The sequence below is a fragment of the Branchiostoma belcheri genome, unplaced genomic scaffold (genome assembly GCF_001625305.1).
Source record: "Branchiostoma belcheri isolate BF01 breed outbred unplaced genomic scaffold, Haploidv18h27 scaffold66, whole genome shotgun sequence".
Taxonomy (NCBI): domain Eukaryota; kingdom Metazoa; phylum Chordata; class Leptocardii; order Amphioxiformes; family Branchiostomatidae; genus Branchiostoma; species Branchiostoma belcheri.
The window spans coordinates 1,093,324-1,113,179 of NW_017804309.1; the positions used below are offsets into that span (position 1 = coordinate 1,093,324).

General features: G+C 40.9%; 3 protein-coding genes across 5 annotated transcripts; 1 reads left to right on the forward strand and 2 right to left on the reverse strand.

Moving 5' to 3' along the window:
* Positions 1 to 2,831: 2,831 nt before the first annotated feature.
* LOC109483709 (N-acylneuraminate-9-phosphatase-like) lies at positions 2,832 to 7,127 on the reverse strand. The gene is given in 4 exon segments (XM_019786753.1): positions 2,832 to 5,082; positions 5,085 to 5,238; positions 5,576 to 5,914; positions 7,002 to 7,127. Coding segments are annotated over 4 exon segments (750 nt in total). The 5' UTR covers positions 7,098 to 7,127; the 3' UTR covers positions 2,832 to 4,921.
* A 1,100-nt stretch (positions 7,128 to 8,227) lies between these two features.
* LOC109483832 (DNA repair protein RAD51 homolog 1) lies at positions 8,228 to 12,268 on the forward strand. 3 transcript variants are annotated; one of them, XM_019786983.1, is made up of 10 exons: positions 8,228 to 8,299; positions 8,829 to 8,939; positions 9,222 to 9,359; positions 9,720 to 9,837; positions 10,029 to 10,120; positions 10,330 to 10,424; positions 10,554 to 10,667; positions 10,915 to 11,044; positions 11,366 to 11,487; positions 11,751 to 12,268. In XM_019786983.1, the coding sequence occupies exons 1-10, from the start codon at positions 8,240 to 8,242 to the stop codon at positions 11,872 to 11,874; spliced, it is 1,104 nt and encodes a 367-aa protein (XP_019642542.1). In that variant the 5' UTR covers positions 8,228 to 8,239; the 3' UTR covers positions 11,875 to 12,268. The 3 variants fall into 3 exon arrangements, with proteins under 3 accessions (XP_019642542.1, XP_019642544.1, XP_019642543.1); XM_019786985.1 differs by having other exon boundaries at positions 8,273 to 8,372; XM_019786984.1 differs by lacking the exon at positions 8,228 to 8,299 and adding an exon at positions 8,324 to 8,411.
* A 621-nt stretch (positions 12,269 to 12,889) lies between these two features.
* LOC109483740 (DNA polymerase alpha subunit B-like) lies at positions 12,890 to 19,832 on the reverse strand. The gene is made up of 17 exons (XM_019786814.1): positions 19,688 to 19,832; positions 18,999 to 19,123; positions 18,660 to 18,788; positions 18,329 to 18,447; positions 17,409 to 17,596; positions 17,148 to 17,236; positions 16,545 to 16,703; positions 16,190 to 16,252; positions 16,023 to 16,074; positions 15,752 to 15,870; positions 15,479 to 15,517; positions 15,274 to 15,347; positions 15,003 to 15,102; positions 14,700 to 14,806; positions 14,421 to 14,474; positions 14,001 to 14,127; positions 12,890 to 13,701 (listed from the first exon to the last, which is right to left on the reverse strand). Exons 1-17 carry the CDS (start codon positions 19,776 to 19,778, stop codon positions 13,543 to 13,545), a joined length of 1,794 nt encoding a protein of 597 aa, XP_019642373.1. The 5' UTR covers positions 19,779 to 19,832; the 3' UTR covers positions 12,890 to 13,542.
* Positions 19,833 to 19,856: the final 24 nt, after the last annotated feature.

Consider the following 19,856-nt stretch of genomic DNA (forward strand, 5'->3'; position numbering starts at 1 on the left):
AAGAAGGTTATGTTTTCAGTAGCGTTTGTCCGTTTGTTTGTTTGTGGTTTAGCAAGATAACTCAAGAAGCTTAATATGGATTGTCATGAAACTTGGTATGTGGGTAGGTCTTGATGAGACCTAGAAATGATTAGATTTTGGGCCCCCTGGCGGCTTTTGTTGGTACTGCAGCAGAACTTCCGGTTTTGATATCTCGTGATCTAGACGTACTAGGGTCACGAATTTTGGTTGGTAGATAGCTCTTGGGGTAGGGAAGAAGTGACATGAGTTTCGGGCCCCTAGCAGCTTGTTCTGGAACTGCAGGAGCATTTCTTGAAAAATCTACGAAGGTCCATAACTCAAGAACCGGTTGATGGATTGTTATGATTTTTGGTATGTAGGTAGCTAAAGTGATGCTTCACATAATCAGATGACAATTATGCAAATCAGGAGCTAATTTGCATAATTAATGAGGAAATTCTATAAATCTGCTTCGTTCGATAATAGGACTATGAAACATGTGTGACATGTAATTGGGAACGAGAAAAACATCCGAGGATATAGATTATGTAAATGAAGACCTAATTTGCATAATTAATGGCAAATTGTTATAATTTCATAGTATAATGTAACTGCTAGGAATTTCATACTTGCCGTATTGGAAGTTAAGTGAAGGTGAACATCAATGAAGATAACTTATTAACATCATGACCTCATTTGCATAATTTATGAGGAAGTGCTAGAATAGCCTTTTTTGTTAAGATAAGGTTATCATTGGGTGGAGAATATGATCCATATGATGTAGTCCATGCAAATGACTCTGTTATTTGCGAAATCAATGATTAAAATTGTATAATTCGTCAACCGTCAATTTGTCAACATCATTTGGCGAAGGTATGAGATCGTGGAACTCTTGTTTGAAATAGATTTTAAAAATTGCCCTGGTGGTAACAAGTGTGTTCTGACCTGGTAGATGTCATACATGAACATCTGCCCCATCTTGTAGACAGGGATGGTTGTGTAGATGGGACAGTTTAACCCACACTTCCCCACCATGTACGGCAGGGCACCCAGGTGTAGGGGGTCGGGATGGGAGATTAACACTGCATCAATCTGGTGGGCATACCTGGGGAATAACAGAGACAACCCACGTTAACACAATACACCATCACTTACCCAAACAATAGAAGTGTAACATTACAGTGTTAAGTGAGCTACTAAATCTTAAGCTCAGAAGCGTTACCAAAGATCTTGCATCGACATGCTAATAAAACCTTAATTTGTCTGAAGTCTCACTTCTTCAAGTTGTCCACATAGCTCATGGTGAACTTCTCGTCCCAGCCACAGTCCAGCAGGAAACGGAACTCATCAAACTGCAGCAGGTAACAGAGGGGGGTCTCATCGTGGACACCACACAGGGGAGTCAACTTCAGGATGGATGTCATACTGGAGTCCTGAGGGAGGGGGTATTACGAAGGGTTACGCCTTATATTATGCTACAATGTACATGTATCAACAGATGCAGGTCACTAGACTTTGTTATGAGTATACAATCTGACAAAAATCAATGTCATGTGACACAGTCAAGGGATATCGTATGGTGTCATTACATTTTGTTTTTACATAACAGTGCAGTGGAGGGGGGGGGGGTATTTAATATGTATGTAATGTATGTAAGTCCAATAACCGTGAGCGGTCGTAGGGGCATATTTAATAACAGATCATCAAAATTTTACAGTCTCTTTGACACACCGAGGTGGTTCTACTGAAACCTCTTTGCTTCAACCTTTATAGCCGTGACCAAGTCGAGCTCCTACAGCAAAATTTATAATTTCGTCACGGCTACCTTCAACCTCTGCATGAAGAGTGGAGAACAGAAACAAGAAACACTCATAATTTTACTAGTAGAGTAAAAAGGAGTGGCAGCCAAAGAGTGAGACCTGCGTGGTTTTCAAACCACGTTGACAAGTAACAAGACCGTGACTTCTATGGGCTTGCCTTCTGTCACGTATCAGCGTTGCGTGGTTTGCCTAGACCAGATCGCCTCCGCGGGAAAAAGGTGGGGAGGGGGGGGCAAGTTTACGCCGACTAGAGGATGAAAAGGTCTACAATGTCTACCTCTAGACACTTTAGATCTATTCAGGAGCAACTTACCTTACTTCGGAAGGTCTTACGATAGAATAAGTTCTTGGGATAAGTAAATGAGGGGCGTTTTTGTTCAACACACCAAAAATATCAACAGCAAGTCGCCATTTTTTCTTTTCATCAAACTGTCCCAAGGGGATTCTGGGTAGCAACGACACCTTGCGAGTGCTGTTGGGAGATCAGCCCCCTAGTTGTTTGACATCAACAAGGAGCTTATCTTGGTATTATCAAATGATAACATTACCGGTTTTCTAAAGAAAACGTTACATTATTTCGATAAGATTTCAGTGAGGCAGTATACTAGTATGTAGGAAATCTGCCCAATGTTTTGTTGTCTATAGAAAAAAAAACACACATCACAAAAAGTTCTGTTTTGCCTTATATTACAATCTAATCATAAGATATACATACGTACAGTGCCAATTCATAATTTTACAGACAATGTATCAAGCCCTTGCATTCTCATCATTGCTAAAATAGACATCTACAGCAGTAAGACATTGCACAACATGGGGTGGTGCATATTTCAGGGCTTGTGGCTAAGTTACATGTGGAGTATACACTGCATTAGGCCACAACAATTCAATAACTCCATTTACTGGACATGAAGATAAAACAAAAAAGGATCCATATCTCCTAGACTTTGCAATCAAAAGGCAGTTGTACATTCCACAGCCATTGATTCCATAGTATATCCCATACTTTTCTTACAATCATGTTAAGGTACATATATACTCCACAGATAACATTCTGCTTGGTTACTTTTGTCAGATTAATTAACATTTACAAGTGATTTCCTTCAAACAGCAAACAGTGCCTAAAAGACTTACAATTTCAGGTATGCCCACTAAATATTCCTTTCAATTTTAATCTTACACATATACACACATACTATGGTATGGCTCTTTACATATAACTACACTGTACATTTATGACCAAAACTAAAATAACCTACAAATACAAAAGGAAAATGAATTCACAAATAAAATACATGTCTAACCTATGTGTGCTATTTTGTACCAAAAAATAATTTTGAAATGTACAATGTGATAAAATGAAAGTTTGCAACATAGCATATGCGGAATATCCTATAATGGTATCATGTTACAATATTTTTGGGCTTGCTCTTCATGACTGACGTTATGCTTAAACTCACACAGCAGAACTGAGCACATACTGTCATTTAAGGCGATAACACTGTTTTACAATTAGACAGATCACTACCATGACTTTATTAAAGAGTACTTCTTAAAATAGTTCATGTAACCTAACATGGCTCTGTGACTGCGACTTGTGTGACCCATGGAATGGACCCAAGGATAACTCTGGAGTACTGTAAATGCATTTACTTTTGCAGTGGCTATTTTTTTTGGGTAGGATGAAAAGGAGCTTTTTGTTGTGTTTTAAATTCACAGTTACAACAAATCTGTAGTACAGTAGTAATACAATTCGCAGTGTCATGAATTTTGTGGTGGTGGGAGTTGGGTTCACTGTGAAAGTGTCTGCATTTATAGTATTCAGTCTTGTGACAGTCACATGGAGGATCCACACATGCAGGTCATCAACATGTGATCTGCCCTGTCAGTGTCTGTCATAATCTTAGCAAACTTACCCCCAAACTTGTAACTTGTTTGTCTACATTGTCATGGTAATTCATAGTTTGAATCTCACTGAATTCATTACATGCCAGAAAATAATGGACACCAGGATTGAGCAAAGACTGCCTAAATAGACCAGTAATCTCATACTTAGGTCATAGGAATATTGGGACAGTGTAGTACCAGTTGCTGGATTTAAAAAAAACACTACACTAAGTAATATAGTACAGCCAGTCGCATAGATGTCCACACTGATACAGTGAAAACAACTGTCATGAAATGATTCCTCCAGATAAAAACACTCACATGATACAAACATCACATACATTTTTTGCTAACCCTACTAAATGTTGAGACTGAAAAATCTGAAGAAAATGCAGAGAAATCTCATATATGTATCGTATATACAGAACAAAAATAAATCTACCTACATGTATAAGGTAGGTACTTTCTTGCAAGCAGCACGCAATCTCTTTGGAAATTTCCGATCATGATATGAATTACCAGGTACCCTACTTTCATCGGAGACAACATGTAGCTGACAGTGCAAAAGTACCGTACTACAATATTCTCAATGTATTTTTATGAGGTGGCACAGAAAGCTAAAACTTAACTCTACAGAAATTATTTACATTCTAAAAAAACTACTAGTACATGGAAGCACACACTTTTACCAGAGAAAATTAAAAACCACTGGATACTCTACTTCATTAATGATTGATATATAAAACAACAAGAGGATGGCATGGTGTTCCTAAAAATGTAAATGATAGTAGTAGGTTGTTTAGAGAATATAACTGCTTTTGCTGGTCTAATGGTTATCTTGAAACTGTTCCCATCATGAAGAATAGATAAGATAATACTAATGCAACCTAACAACGAATGGGCATTACATGCTGGTCATCAAACATCAAAGGCGTGAATGCCAGACTCAGTCACTGGTTCCAGGGCCTACACAAGCTAACTTCTGGAGCAGAGAAGCTGGCTTGTACAGGCCCTCGAAACAGACTGGAATCCAGGCTACTCAAGTAGCCCTATCTATGAAATCCACTGATGGTTAACAAACGTAAGAACATTGTGTGGAGAACCTTCCAGAATAAATTAAAGAAAGCCTAAGAGTACATAAGGCCTGCTGATGGTGGACTGTTTACACTCCTCGAAAATGTAATTAGATTGCAGAGTACTGGTGGAAAAGCAGGTCAAGCCGACGCTGGAGGAGTCCCGTTTATAATATCCAGTATCTTGGGTAACTCCAGAACAGACGTGACAATGTGGTGAGGAACGGGGCCGCCTTCAGGGATCGCAGCGCCCGTAGAATTGATCCACACGGTGCTCAACAGCTTTGCGTTCAGCCCTCCTGAATGTCTGTGTTCAGGCGGTCGCCTACCATCACACATTGGTCAGCGTTCAGCTGCAGGTCCTGTAACGCCCGCTGGTATACGGACGGGTACGGCTTCTGCTCCGGGTACAGTCCACACAGCACGATGGAGTCAAAGTATACATCGGACTCACACACCTACACAAAGACAAAGTGTTGTACATGTATTATAGGTTTTATATCATAAGATGTGGTGCACAACATCAGCTAGATCTGCCTTGTCCTTCATACTGTACTGCTATGTACTGTACTACTATTGTAATTTGAATAAAGAAAGAGCACCATTGCACCAATGTATTGGAGTCGAAGTATGCAACAGACTCATACACCTACACAAACACAAAGTTATGATTAGAAAGGGCAAAAATCCAAACGGCTAATTGGTGCAGGCAGGCAGGCAGGATAAAAAGTGTAGAGTGTAATGTAACTACATGTATCTGCTGGTGAAGCTGCTGAATTATGCTGAAGCACATACCTGTGACTTCTCCCTCTGCGGCTCCAGGGGCCCGTTGGTCATCATCTGCAGCTTGTACTCCTTCCGCAGACCCACAAGCATCTGCTTAATCTCCTCCGTAAACACCATCCTCTTCAGACGCTCCCTCTTCCAGGTGGCGTACATCTTGGCGGGCAGGCCGTTGTACTGCGTGATGCCCTGCTTGTTCAGTATGTTCTCCCACAGCTTGGTTCTCCACTCGTCCACGGTCAGTTTCCCCTCCGGGTCACACCCATCATTCCAGCCCAGGTCGACCCTGAACTTGGCGGTCATGGCGGCAGTGTCGTATCCTGGACATGCTTCTTCTATTACCTCTCGCACCTACAGGGCAGGGAAAGATATTTGAAAATCTGAAACAAAAGTGTCATGCCACCCACTGACATTTTCATGGTACTTAGTTTTATAATACATTTTTTTACTGTTAATTGTACCATACCACTGCCACCCCAATCTGGACCATAGAATTTACTCATCATTATTTCATCTTGTCTTATTTTCGATATCAATGTTCACAGTACAGACGCTCTGAACAGAAGGGCCCCACAATGTTTTCCTTTACAAGTTTGACTTTGAGATTAGACATACCTAACCTAGTGGAATTCCAAAAGCTTTGGGCAAAACCTAATGGGCAGGAATTTTGAAAGGCTGACTGATTTCTTGGACAGACACACCCTGGCAAGCTGTGGTATGACGTCAAAGGGTGGTCATGAGATCAGCAGCAGGCTGGCATTGATTTTTGCACCAGATCATGAACAAATTCAATACCATAAATGTTCCTGGTGAAATTCAGTCTACTCAATGAAGTTGTATTTTGTTCGTGGTGACTCAAGCACAACTTCCTGTTGCTTACTAGAAACAAAATCAGGAAGTGGTCAGGCAACCAGGAAAAACGAAATAGGATTAGGAAGTCTATGTCAATAAAATCGTAACAAACGCATCGATACAAATTTACGAAACGGCTGCCGTGACAGTACAGATTATAACCAGTTATTGATCACAACACCCAACTGAATGGCTACGCATTTTTCTGGTCAAATTATGAAAATTTGATGAGATGTGTGTCCTTGAGTTCGTCAAGGCCGCTGGCGCTGGGAATAAATAATGTACAAATTATTATCAAAAATTTCAGATCTGACTTCAAACATATGAGGGAATCTCCTTTCTTTCTATGTTGTTGCTTTTCTTAAAGTAATGTGTAACCTGCACGCAGTGCGCCGACGCAGATAATTTGTTGTTGTAACACCGTGTCTACGTGTACTACGTGACTACGTGTATCCATTCATATATTATAACGTTACGTGTGTGGTCAAACCGGTTCGTACACCTTGAAAAATAACAAACTCTTCCATAAAAAGCAACAAAAAAAAATACATGTAGCTAACAAGGACATCTTTGGGTACATTCTTACCAATTCGTAAGCCTCGTCGTCGGCTTCCTTGGTTGGTATCAACGTGTTGTCCAAGTCAAAAATTATTGCCGCCACCTTCTTCGTATTCAGCGCCATCTTGAAATACCCAAGATTCACAGAGGTTAAATAAGGTCACTCTATTTTTACGCACTATATTTTTTATAGAAGTAAAAGACTGATATTGGCAAAGGTACGAAAGTAACGGGTTCCTTACTGGGCGCCCAGTACGGAAACCGTGGAGAAAATAGCGTCGATACTCGGCGCCCAGTTCTGAAGAAAGCTCTAAACTGGAATTCCAGTTCGGAACGGCGTTATTCCAGTACTGAAGCTTCGTCAGAACTGGAAGTTCAGAACTGAATCTTGTTTCGGAACTCGTTTTCCAGACCTGAACGCCCGTCGGTACTCGGACCCCAGTACTGTGTTGCGTCCCGGCTACAGGAAGGCTGGTTCAATGGTCATTCAGTACTGGTTACCCAGTTCGGAGATCATTCAGTACTGGAAAGCCGAGTGTCGATGTACCTAAGTAACGGGTTCCGTACTGGATTGACCAGTAAAACGTGACTCTACAGTACTGGAAGCCGAGTTTTCAAATTATTTCCGAACTGGGCTTCCTGTTCTCACGTTCTAATTGTACTGGGATGTTCCAGTACTGAATACGATATGTCTCAATACAGTAGTAGAAGTAGCCTTGCTGACATCACCAACGTATAAACTAGTATTGGTCTATAACTGGTCGATGTGCCGATCTTCAACAGCCCGCTCTTCGTTGTTAGCCGCCTCAGTTTCTCTCGTCTCCCGTAGACGCTTCCTGTAGGTGGTCTCGTTGTCCTCCGGCAGCAGTGTTCGCCTTATGTTGCGGCGGCCATCCGGCAGCTTGCCCGGCTTTACTACCGCCCGGCAGCGCTTATAAGCCGAGCTATACTCACGCCAAAGCCGCTCCGCGTTTTCCAGTACGGAAGGAACGTTCAGTTCTCGGTTTCCAGAACTGATTCAGAGTTTTCCAGTTCTGAAGTCGCCTCAGATCTGGACGCCCAGTTCTGCCAGAACCTCCGAACTGGAAGTTCAGTTCGGAAGGCACCTTCAGTACTGAACATCGAGTACTGAGGGAGAAACCCGTTACTTAGGTACTTTTGCCTGATATTGGTAGTCAAACGTATTTTAAAGTTCGTCATATAGGATGCGTATGAGGACTTATATAGATAAAAAATAGATTTAAAATGAAATAATGTGTGTTACCCATGATGCTCAGTAGTTACGTCACCAGTTTTGGCGGGTCAGACGAACAAAACAGCGAACCGGTTCCTTCATTTTCTGAACGACAAATCCTTACTTCTCAAGAAATAGCACAGTCTTTTGATACTTAGAAGGGAGGTAAGTGTCTCGGGAACAACTTGGAAGTGGTACTGAATGGTAATTCCTCAGTTTTGTCGTGTAAGACAGTTGTAAATTGTGTACAAAATTATGCAAAGCATGCCCAGACCTGTCATGTTTACAGTCGACTCAGAAATAAGATATGTCAGGAATATAGTGGGTCATCGTGGCTTCTAAAGAAACTATGAACTAAACGCTGATATTGGTTTGGTTTAACTCCACTGTTTTTCTAGATGTAGGTATCAAATAATAAATACATAAGTGTTTATGTAATGATTTGCTGATGGGCAAATTATGTAACTAATTTATGCGGCCACCTCAGAAGAAGTTTGTAGTTCAGTAAGACTTGTAGTCCTTTCTGGCAGACCCTGCAGTACAATATGACACTAGTATACAGTCTACAATATGAAATGAAATATCAAGGAATATATGTGGTACAAAATGACTTTGATGCAGGAACCTCTCCCAGAACACGTTACCATGGCAATGCAGATGGAGCGCCCCCAGGCTGTTGTGGAGGAGGAGGATGAGGAGAACTTTGGACCGATGCTGGTGAAATCCCTCGAGGTACCAAAACAGGACTTAAAATGGCTAGAATGGTATTATGTGATCAAACGGGCAGCAGACTTCCCGGGCAATTTATTCTTCTCCCCATAGCCAATATACATGTTGTTACTAGGGTAGAGGATACAGAAGACACAAGAAATACAAGATAGATCTGGAATAAGTTCTAGATTTGAGTTGAGTTGTGACCAAACTAGAAATTGAGGGTAGTTTTCCCGGATTTGCATTTTTTTATTTGCACAATGTTCCAGTTGATATTTACTGTTTGTTGATCCCTTCCCTCAGCAACATGGTATCAGCGCTAGCGATGTGAAGAAGCTGGAGGAAGCTGGGTTCTACACTGTGGAGGCAGTGGCATACGCACCAAAAAAACAGCTCATCAACATTAAAGGCATCAGCGAGGCTAAGGCAGATAAGATTTTGGTAGGACACGTGTTCCTGGTCAATCCACACATGCACACACACACACACACACACCCTTAGTTCACACATGCCAGCCACAAAATGCATTTTCCGTCTGATGCATGGATGTGTGATACCTTCTGTCAACACCGCTCTAGTCTGATACATGGACTTTAAGTTACAATGTAGCTTTCTTTGAACTTTTTATTCTCCTTGTTACAAATTGAAACAGTAAGGTTTGTCTTTTACTACTGATTGTCATTCTTAGTTTGAAGTTTATGGGGTATTGTGGTAGTGGAATTCCAGCTTCTACAGTCCTGTTCCAGAAGTAACTAGACAAACATAATGTATTTTTAATTTTGTGACATCTGTGATTGTCAGGCGGAGGCGTGTAAGCTGGTTCCTATGGGGTTCACCACAGCGACAGACTTCCACGCAAGGAGATCAGAGATGATCTCCATCACCACAGGCTCCAAGGAGCTGGACAAACTGCTGCAAGGTACATCTGGTACTTTTTTCCTAAAAAAAAACATCATCGATGAAAAGCACAAGACCACAGACACTGACAAAAAACAGAAAGCAGCGAGCCTTCAAAGTTTTCTGACTGTCATCTTTGGACAGTTGGTTTAGCTTAAGAAGATACTGAAGTAAAATATGTGTTTATGATAAATATAATACTGTGTGTTACAGGAGGAATTGAGACGGGATCTATTACAGAGATGTTTGGAGAGTTCCGTACAGGAAAGACACAGTTGTGCCACACACTCGCAGTCACATGCCAGGTATGTATCATGTTGTTATTATCCACTAGTAAAGAGTAAAACTTTCCCAAGATGGTACTGAGATTATTGGAATGTTGGAAACAGGATTGAAGTGAAACTGACTGTCCTTCATTGAACTTTCAAATTGACTGATACCTGATAAGGTCAGTACTATAAGATTTTTTGGTATGGGCCCAGGGGGAATAAACGTATGCAATTTTGATTGACAGCTGCCAGTGGACCAGGGCGGAGGGGAGGGAAAGTGCCTGTACATCGACACAGAGGGAACCTTCAGACCAGAGCGACTCATCGCTGTCGCTGAAAGGTCAGTTAAACTAACTTCCAGTGTTGTACCTAGCATAGTCAGACCCCTATGTGATTTTGAACCGCTATGCTGTTTCTTTCTGACAGATTAAGCATTTTTCATTGATTTTTGCCTCTACCACATGCACAGGTTTAACCTGTCAGGTCCAGATGCGCTGGACAATGTCGCCTGTGCTCGTGCCTTCAACTCTGACCACCAGTCCCAGCTGCTCATGCAGGCGTCGGCCATGATGGCTGAGTCAAGGTGGGAATATCACTCTCAAAAATGTCAGGGCAACCAGGGATGGAAATACTACATTTTTACCTCTGTGTACGGTTTTGTTTTCAGTGTGTATATTCGTGTTTGCTGTGGTTATTTCTACATGCTTGTCATGTTGGAGACACTGACAGGTCCAAGGGAAGGCTATCTCATTTCTGTATTTGAGTTATTTATTTTGAAGGCAATTTGCAGACATTATCTATTTCTAACTTTTACTTAATTCCCCCAATAGATATGCCTTGCTGATAGTAGATAGTGCCACAGCTCTGTATCGTACTGACTACTCTGGTCGCGGGGAGCTCTCTGCTAGACAGATGCACCTGGCTCGCTTCCTCAGGATGCTACTCAGACTGGCTGATGAGGTACTTTCTTGTAGCACAAATATTTCAAACTTGGAGGAAAAAATTTGTCATTTTTCATTCTCTATGGTCATCCAACATGTCCTTTTACCACACAAACAATATTCTGTCAACATCATATTATAAAGGTAATTTAGAGTTTGACTTTCTACTTACCAAATGACACATTTTACAATGATGCTCCAGTTAAAAAAATTGTTTTTTTTGGAAACTGGCTGTGTTCATAGCCTGGTTGCCACATGTATACTAGTTTTAGATGGATCTGTTGATGAAAAGTTAGAAAGTTGAGTCCCCACAAGACCTTATTGCTTGTATTTTCTCCAGTTTGGTATCGCAGTGGTGATAACCAATCAGGTAGTGGCTCAGGTGGATGGAGCGGCCATGTTTGCTGCAGATCCAAAAAAGCCCATCGGTGGAAACATCATGGCCCATGCATCAACAACTAGGTACCTAGCATTAGAGCTCATCTGTTTTGATGAATAACATTCAAATTACATTACTTTTAAAGAAGTACAACAGTGTTTTGTTCAAACTGATAGTATAGTTACAGTCAGTTGAAATGATGGAATACAAGAACACTTTTTTTCTTGTCAACTTGCCTTTTTTTAAATTCCTGAAACAGTACTGACTATGCATTGGGTAGTACATGTATTACAAAGCTGCAGAATTACACCTGTACTGTTAATTTCTCTTTTTTTTTGCATTCCAGGTTGTACTTAAGAAAAGGCAGAGGTGACACAAGAATCTGTAAGATTTACGACTCCCCGTGTCTGCCTGAAGCAGACGCCATGTTCTCCATCGGAAATGAAGGAATAACAGATGCGAAGGACTAGATTCCCTCAGAAACTTTGGCATATTTATCCTATCTAGTATGAAATAAATAAAGAACACTTGTATTACTTAACATTATGGAATGAAAAGACTACGTACATCTATGTCAGCTAGTGACATTTTCCTGGAGGGCTACAAAGCTATGAAATAGATAACACATTTCGCAGTTTAGTTACTATTCTACTTTTATCTGTACTATTAAATGGTAAAAAAAAGAGATTAATTGCATATTCTTCAATATGAACCTGTGATGATGTATGTTACCATATAGCCCAAGTGAGGCATTCATTATTTAGTAAACGATTCTTATTTAGATTGATGAAGAGCATTCAAATTCTTCTTGAGATTGAAATGTTATTGATGGTACCAACAGCAATAAAGTTAAACTCCAAACTTTTTGTGTTGACTTCTTCACAATGTAAATCTTGTACTATCTGTATCTTCCTATATCAAACACATTCTGTAGATGTTGAGGTGTTCATCCCATTCCAGCTCCAGTTTGATAGGAGACTGGTGCCAGATTATTTGGCAGAGGAGTGGACTGAACAGTTAGAATAGGACAGAATCCAGGCTAGTTGGGGAGTTTTTGCAAAATGAAAGAGCTGGGCTTTGAGAGCAACACACATGTACATACAGCAGGTATATCAGAAGACCGTGGATTGTTGAACTCCACGGCCGTGCTCTTCATCACTATGATAATGAACTCCGCCGTTGAGTTCATCGATATGGTGATGAACTCAATGGCGATTCCGTCACTAGTAGTAGCGGCGATTGGCCGTTGAGTTCATCGATATGGTGATGAACTCAACGGCGATTCCGTCACTAGTAGCGGCGATTGGCCATTGAGTTCATCGATATAGTGATGAACTCAACGGCGATTCCGTCACTAATAGCGGCGATTGGCCGTTGAGTTCATCGATATGGTGATGAGCTCACAGATCCTGAACTGTTTAATCAAATAGCCTGTTATTGATTCTGCATAAGATTACAATGACACTGGAGATGTAAAATGTACTTATTTTATTTTCCAATATTCTTTTCTGGAGACAGAATGTTAACATCTTTTCAGATTAGCATTCAAAGCATGGATTTAAGATGGGATTGATCTTAGCGAAGCTAATGATCAGTGTTACAAATATTAGAAGCAATGTAACCAGAGAAGCATTGCAGGTTAAATACTACTTTACAGGCCCAGACCAGCCAAATCACAATTCACCACATTTTTATTACCATATTACAATGTTTAACCATATAAGTATACTGTAATTTTCAGACTTTTCACTGTTTTTAAGTTCGCAACTTTTGCAGTGGCCTTTCATCACACCAAGAACATATGTTCTGTCTTTCACTGTTACTATGGTTGTTTCAACTGCGAACTAAAAAAACACCACTAACTCTTAATTCTCACCATGCCATGATATTAATTTCTAGTAATCTAAAGGAGTCAATCCTCACACAGTGGGAATAACCATTTTCATACATAAAGAATTTGTTCCTATGTGTATACATGTGAAATCTTAAAATCATTGAAAGAACTTTAATGTTCACTCACTTTACCAAATGTGTACTGCTGGGTTACAAAATAATAGAGAAAGGACTACACATGGACTGATCTCACAATGAATGATGTAACTACAATGTATGTACAGAGTCTCTTCTAGCAATTGTCCTTACACCCTGATGACTTCAGCAGCTGTGCACCTTGGCTTCCTGGCAGTGCCATCATGGGTTGGGGAGGGAGGAGCCTGAATGACAAAGCGTGCAAAGGTTCCTCCAGTCTGAGCCTTAGTTATCCTGCCAGGGTTCACACAGACACACCCCAGCACGTCCTGGGGGTTCACACAGGATGAATGTAAGTAAATTCAAACACTTTCTCATTGCACAAATTCTGTAACAAATAAGACAGCACTTTCTTTAATATGTTTATGGACCTCTACCATTCTTAACACTTTACATGTACATGTTTGTATCTTCTTGTCTAAAAGCTATGAAGAAACTTTTACATGCTGCCATTGGTTAATACCTTTCCTGGTGCGTAATGTGCAGTATTGAAATAGTAAAATGTACAATGTATTACAGAACAGAGGAAGAACACAGTCAACTGGTAAAAGAAGTCAAACCAACTCACCTTGACAAAGTACCTGAGGTCAGAGGGCAGGATGAGGACATCAGGTGTGACCTGTAGCTTGCAGAACTGGTCGTAATGTTCGTAGTCGATGTTCACATCCTCCGAGGGGGGGTACAGAGGGTAGTAACTACAGAAAGAAACATCAAATAATGTGCTATAGGTCACTTTAGGACAGTAGGAAGAAACATCAAACAATTCCTGGTAAAATGAAGCTGGAAGACCACTGTCAGTCTAATCAAGTATCTTCCTAACTGGACGAAATTTAAGACATCACAATGCAAAATAACAGGGAAAAATATGACTGGGTTCATTACTGATGTGTCCTTGTTAGCATCTTAGTTTGTATTCTAGAGATGGCTGCATACCATAGAATGTATGACATGTAAAAGGATAAAAATGGTGAAGATGTGCAGGACACACCTTTGCTGAGTGAGGATGTGCTTGATAAGCCTGCCTATCCTGTCAGTATGGCCTCTGGAAGAAGAAAACAACACATTCAGACTCCAAAGTGACTTGTTGATCTTGTCTTCTACAATATTATTGGAACCCACTGACAACCACAGTAGTGCTCTATCCTCAGAAAAAAAGTGAATAATACAAGCTAGGTTATGTTTATGTTACATGAATCTTTTAAGACACAGCAAATTTCCCATCCCTTTTTACTGCAGCTGACATTGCAATAATGAACACACGTCCTACCTAGATGTCTCCTCCCCTCCCAGGTGGAACAGGATATCTGTGGACGTGAGCCCCACCACCACTCCGTTAATGGTCAGGGTACAGGGGTCTGACACAAAGTGCACTCTCTGGAACACAAGCAGGGTATCAGACAAACTGTCAGCAGCTGGGAAAATATTTCTGTACACATTTCTAAAATACCTTTTAATACCTTTACACAAATAAAATCGTTGTCAGTTCAAGCCTAGCTATCAGTGTTCTCATTGGTGTCACAATGAAGGGTGGCCATGGGTAGACAGTTCTGAAGTGTTCTTCTGTACTTACAGGAGAGTTGACCCCATCCACAGTGAAGGGTGGCTGTGGGTACACATAGTCATGGTGCACATCTCTCTGTGAGGGTACAAACACCAGGTGGGTCTGCAGTCTGCATGGGGAAACAAAAATACATGTACAACTACAAAGTAAATTTGGCTCTTCCTAAGTAACTTGTAGAACTGTCACCAATCATGCTTATTGATGGTACATCATTTCATGTGTTATACAGTCATGTACACATTTAGTAGTACCGACATCGAAACACAATGGCCAAACTTACTCCTCTGTAGCTTTAATCATGTTTTGAGCTATCTTCTCGAACATGTCGCCATATGATACTTCCACCGTGCACTTCTGCAAAAGGGCAAGAAAAATATAATCATCAAAACAATCATTGACAAATTCTTAAATTAAAACACAGTGATGCTGCCTGTAAAATTACTAAAAACACTGCAAAAAAAATGCTGTGCAACAGTTACACTTACCTCAATGCTTTCATGCTTGGAGTCAACAAATGGTCCCATCTGGAAAAGATATTAAATTTTATTAGAATATATTGATGTAGAAGGGGCGGCTACAACAGAAGCAATACCAACCTTGGTAATAGGTTTTCAAATAAATCTGTTTAGCTGTTACATAGGCAAAAATTGACCTCATAAACCCAACAAAGATATGTGGCGAAGCTTGTAATTGTTGGGAGAACATAGTTGTGAAGAAGTTGTAACACAAGCATGAACTAAGCCAGCTGTGAGACCCACCAGCACACAGACATCAGGCTTGTCCCTCTTCAGGTACTTGAGCAGGTCCTCCAGGGGTTCATACGCCAGGCTGTCAGACGGTGTGAAGGGGCCAGCCGCAACAAGAACCTGCACTGGAACTAACCAGGAAACAACAGTTCAATATCACATCATAATGTATTAGAGGAGTATCAATCATAATGTATCAATGCATTATTTTCTTTTGGGACATTGGCAGGCAAACAAAAATATTTTAACTGCAGCAGTAGCTAAATAATATAGTGACTCCCACCTGATAAGTTTTCACTGGTTTCATCCACTTCAGCAAATGGCAAGTGGACACCCTACAAAGGGGAAAGATGTCAGACTAAATGCCAGCTTCAGATTGATTGTCTAATGTGCACATATAAATCTTAGTAATGTTAAAAAGTTTGTGCTAAAGTGTAAGGTTTGGCTTACCTCATAGAATTTAGACACCACCAGTTTGCATCCAGTTGTGTTTAGACCATCACAAGCTACAATCTGAAAAAAAAATACAAAGACATGTGAGCTAAAAATAGATTGCTTCCTGTCTTTCAAGTGCAAAATATAGAAAAATCTTGGGTTCATTTAGCAGGGCACAAGTATTAAGTGAAAGAGGATCTCCTGACAATAAGACTGAGCTGAGGTATTTTTTCATGTTTGTGGATTTCATGGCAGACTCCTCAAATCCCTGTCTCATCTAGATGATTGCTTAAAAATTGACATGCTGTAAGTATCACCTTCCACTTATATAATGACACAGCATATTGACACTTGAATACACTGGACCCACCTGTCCAGGGAAGAGAGAATACTTGGCCACCTCGCTCAGGTCCAGGTGTACAGTTTTACCAGCTGAGGTGTCCTTAGACCCCTCCAGCAGTACAGAGTGAGCGTTCAGCCGGCCTGTACTCATGTCACAACACACACGCCCACTCACTGTGATGGGCTCCTGCAATGTGACAACAACAATGTTCTATGATGAAAATTTCTCCTGAAGGCCTTGAACAATAACATACTGGTACCACATAACAATGTTTTTCAAGCGGAACAGGCCTTGACTCTTTGAGTTCACATGTTTTGGATGTGCAATGTCACTATGCAACTGTCAAATCCCCCCTGTAAACCTTACCACAGTCAGCTGGTTCTGTCAAAAATACATGTATCTTACAACTGAACAAATGCATGTGGTATTCAAAATGGTCTTGTGGAGAAGAAGAGGTATCTTTGCTATTATACTAGCTCTAAATAGGTTTACAGCACTGCAGACAGTACAAACCCCCACCAAGACAGCATTTTGCAACATCCTTCAACACTGACTGAAAGGTTGCCGCAGTTGAATGGCTGCTACCTGTGGTGCACAAGGGGGCACAAAGCCTATGCTGGGGGCACTAACCTGGCAGGGCCAACCCATGGACTGTAGGTTCTCAATCTTGTGGCTCTGTTGAAGCTGGTCAGACATGTCCTCAATCACATCATTTAACACTAGAGGGTGAAAATACAGGTAAAACTTCTTATCTCATACAAAATCAATCATTTAATCATTAAAGTCCTTTGTCAATTTTTCACCCCAATGTCCTCCAGCAGTTAAAAATGATGAGAAATGGCCCTATGGCCTACACGGAAAATCAAAGGCACAAACAAACAAAGAACGGACCGTTAGACTTCTCGAACACCCTGTAGAACATGTGCTTGTACTTCTCAGTCAGGGCAGTGTCCCTGTCGTACTGCTGGATAGCCACATGTTCCGCCCCGCGACCCTTCCACTTCTCCCCCTGGTCCCCGTGGGTTACCATGGTTTCTCCCGCCCCACTGCGACTGCGGTACTGCTGGGATGGAGTCGCACTGCAGGAGTGAAGAAATGAATAAATGACTGGTTTATTCGGTAAATAACTCACAGCTGGAAGCTGAATTATTTATCACTTAGGCCACACCAATCTAATTTCTTGGTTAACGGATTCGCCGCTTCATTTTTTTCTGATTTGCAAATAAAAATAAAAATCCAGAATCAACTGTAAGATGCTCATATTTTGCCCTGGACAGTTGAAAACAGTCCTTTTCATCCTAGTTGTTATTGCTATTCCATCTTTCAATGCAATGGTATCATTAAAAGTTCAAAATTCATTGTTTGAATTTTGAACCAGCCTGGTGTATTGACTTAATGGCTCTTATCGTACCATTTTGGGCCATAATAGGATGCCTAGGCCTGTTTTTATTTTTATTTTTTTTCCGCCCGCCCGCTCCATTATTTTTCTAGAAAAATCCGTTAACCAAGAAATTAAATTGGTGTGGCCTTACAAGTTCTGTCCAGTATCAATGTGACAAAGCTTAACATAGTAAAAATGTTGAGTTACATCAAAACAAATTCAGTACCAGGTATATTGGTTGATTGGAACAAACTGTAATATAGGTAAACTGTTGTGTTACTATAGTGCATACCGCTGTGTTGCTCAGAAGTCAGGTGTACTGACTAAAAAAACAAACACTTGCTACATATACTGGTATTTGTTCCCTATGACCACTAGTACTGTGGGTCTGTGGCTAAACAATTTTATTCATAACACCCTCAGCCCTTACTTGACAGGTGAGAAGGATCCAGGAGAGAAGGGAACCACAGGACTTCTTGACACTGATGTCAGCTTCTTGTTCACGACTGAGACATTCTCTGGAGTGGTCAACAAGCGCTTGTTCTTCCCCTACAGCAAAAATAACCATTATGTATTACAACCTTGTCATTCTTCAACACTGTTACAAGGGCTCAAAATGGACCCTAACATCAGTCTTAAAACAGAGCTGAATGTCTTAGTAGCCTGCATTACACAATCTTTTGCTGCAGGGGCTGACTAGGTCTTCTCCCTGAGAGGCCTGACTAGTGGAAGGACAAATAGAAGCAGGCTGCAGGATTTACCTTTGATGCTGGTGTGGAGTACACATCTAATAGGTCATCCTCTGCCTCAGGGTTGATGTTGCTGATGTCATGCATGACAGCTGCTGGTTTTTCTCTCTTCACTTTGGGAGTCTTGGTCTTGTTGGCTCTCTGGAAGCACAAACAATGGCAAGCTTTGTTGCTACTGTAATTTGTTATAGACACTAGTATATATTGAAAATCTTGTCACATACATTTAAAGCAATCAATGTGCGTTTTAGTTCTGTGGTTCATTCATTTATTTTACCTGTAAATCACACTCAGGTCAGGTGTCCCTGAGTACATAACAAGCTTAACACGGACACAAGAAATAGTACTTGCCTCTCGCTCAAACTGCTCGAGTTTGTCCATGGTGAGAGCAGCACTGTTGTTGGAGATAGAGAAGGCTATCCACTCATCCACCATGCCTGACGCATCCAGGCGGTACACCAGACATAGCTCCTTCACTGATGGGGTAGATAAAACACAACATTCTTTATTAGCAAAATATATGGCTATTGACAGGCAGCATTGGTACTTGTATTTTGACCTTGTAAACAAGAGGATCTAGGCACTAGTAATAGTAGTATTCTTTTTCAAGCATGTCAGAAAAAAAAAAACTTGATTTAGTTTTATTTTTGCACCTATTTACCGATCATCCTCTGGGTTAGCGTTAAATATGGGTTAGGGTCAGCCTGTCTAATTTAGCGAAAAATATCTTGACAAGCTTAGAGAAAGCCTCTGACAAAAAAAATATTATTGTCATTAGCTAGTAGTACGATATGTAAATATCGGGCCCCAACACTTTGTAGACCACATGAAGAGACACTGAGCTGACAGACCAGCTGATAGAATCCTAGACTAGTACTTAGTAGTGAAAAAGACTTTGTGATATTTCTGCGTGAAGATGATTTTCTTTATCATCCAGGTTGGAAGAAGCATTCCAAGCCCTGACAAATTATCTATCAAAACAAAACGCCGGCCGACTCAAGCAAGAAATCAGCACGCTCTATCGTATAAGGACTCCTTACATTTGTCCATGACGTCTTCATCTTCGAGTTTGATGTCGAAAGTGCCGAATTCCTGGGCCAAGTCTTCCTCGTCCACAGCGATCCCCGCCATCTTTGTTACTCCGTAATGTAATCTTCGCGCCAAATTCGGGGGCCTTTTGGGACTGTCGTAAGCCGCATTTATTTAGCG

Excerpts from the sequence above, each read along its gene's own strand:
- LOC109483832 (XM_019786983.1), top strand. The coding sequence starts at position 8,240 with ATGATGCTCAGTAGTTACGTCACCAGTTTTGGCGGGTCAGACGAACAA. Across the intron at positions 8,940-9,221 it reads TGCTGGTGAAATCCCTCGAG|CAACATGGTATCAGCGCTAG; the intron begins GTACCAAAACAG and ends CCCTTCCCTCAG. Across the intron at positions 10,121-10,329 it reads CACTCGCAGTCACATGCCAG|CTGCCAGTGGACCAGGGCGG; the intron begins GTATGTATCATG and ends TTTGATTGACAG.
- LOC109483740 (XM_019786814.1), bottom strand. The coding sequence starts at position 19,778 with ATGGCGGGGATCGCTGTGGACGAGGAAGACTTGGCCCAGGAATTCGGC. Across the intron at positions 18,448-18,659 it reads ACTCCACACCAGCATCAAAG|GGGAAGAACAAGCGCTTGTT; the intron begins GTAAATCCTGCA and ends TTTTTGCTGTAG. Across the intron at positions 14,128-14,420 it reads CACATCCTCACTCAGCAAAG|TTACTACCCTCTGTACCCCC; the intron begins GTGTGTCCTGCA and ends TTCTTTCTGTAG.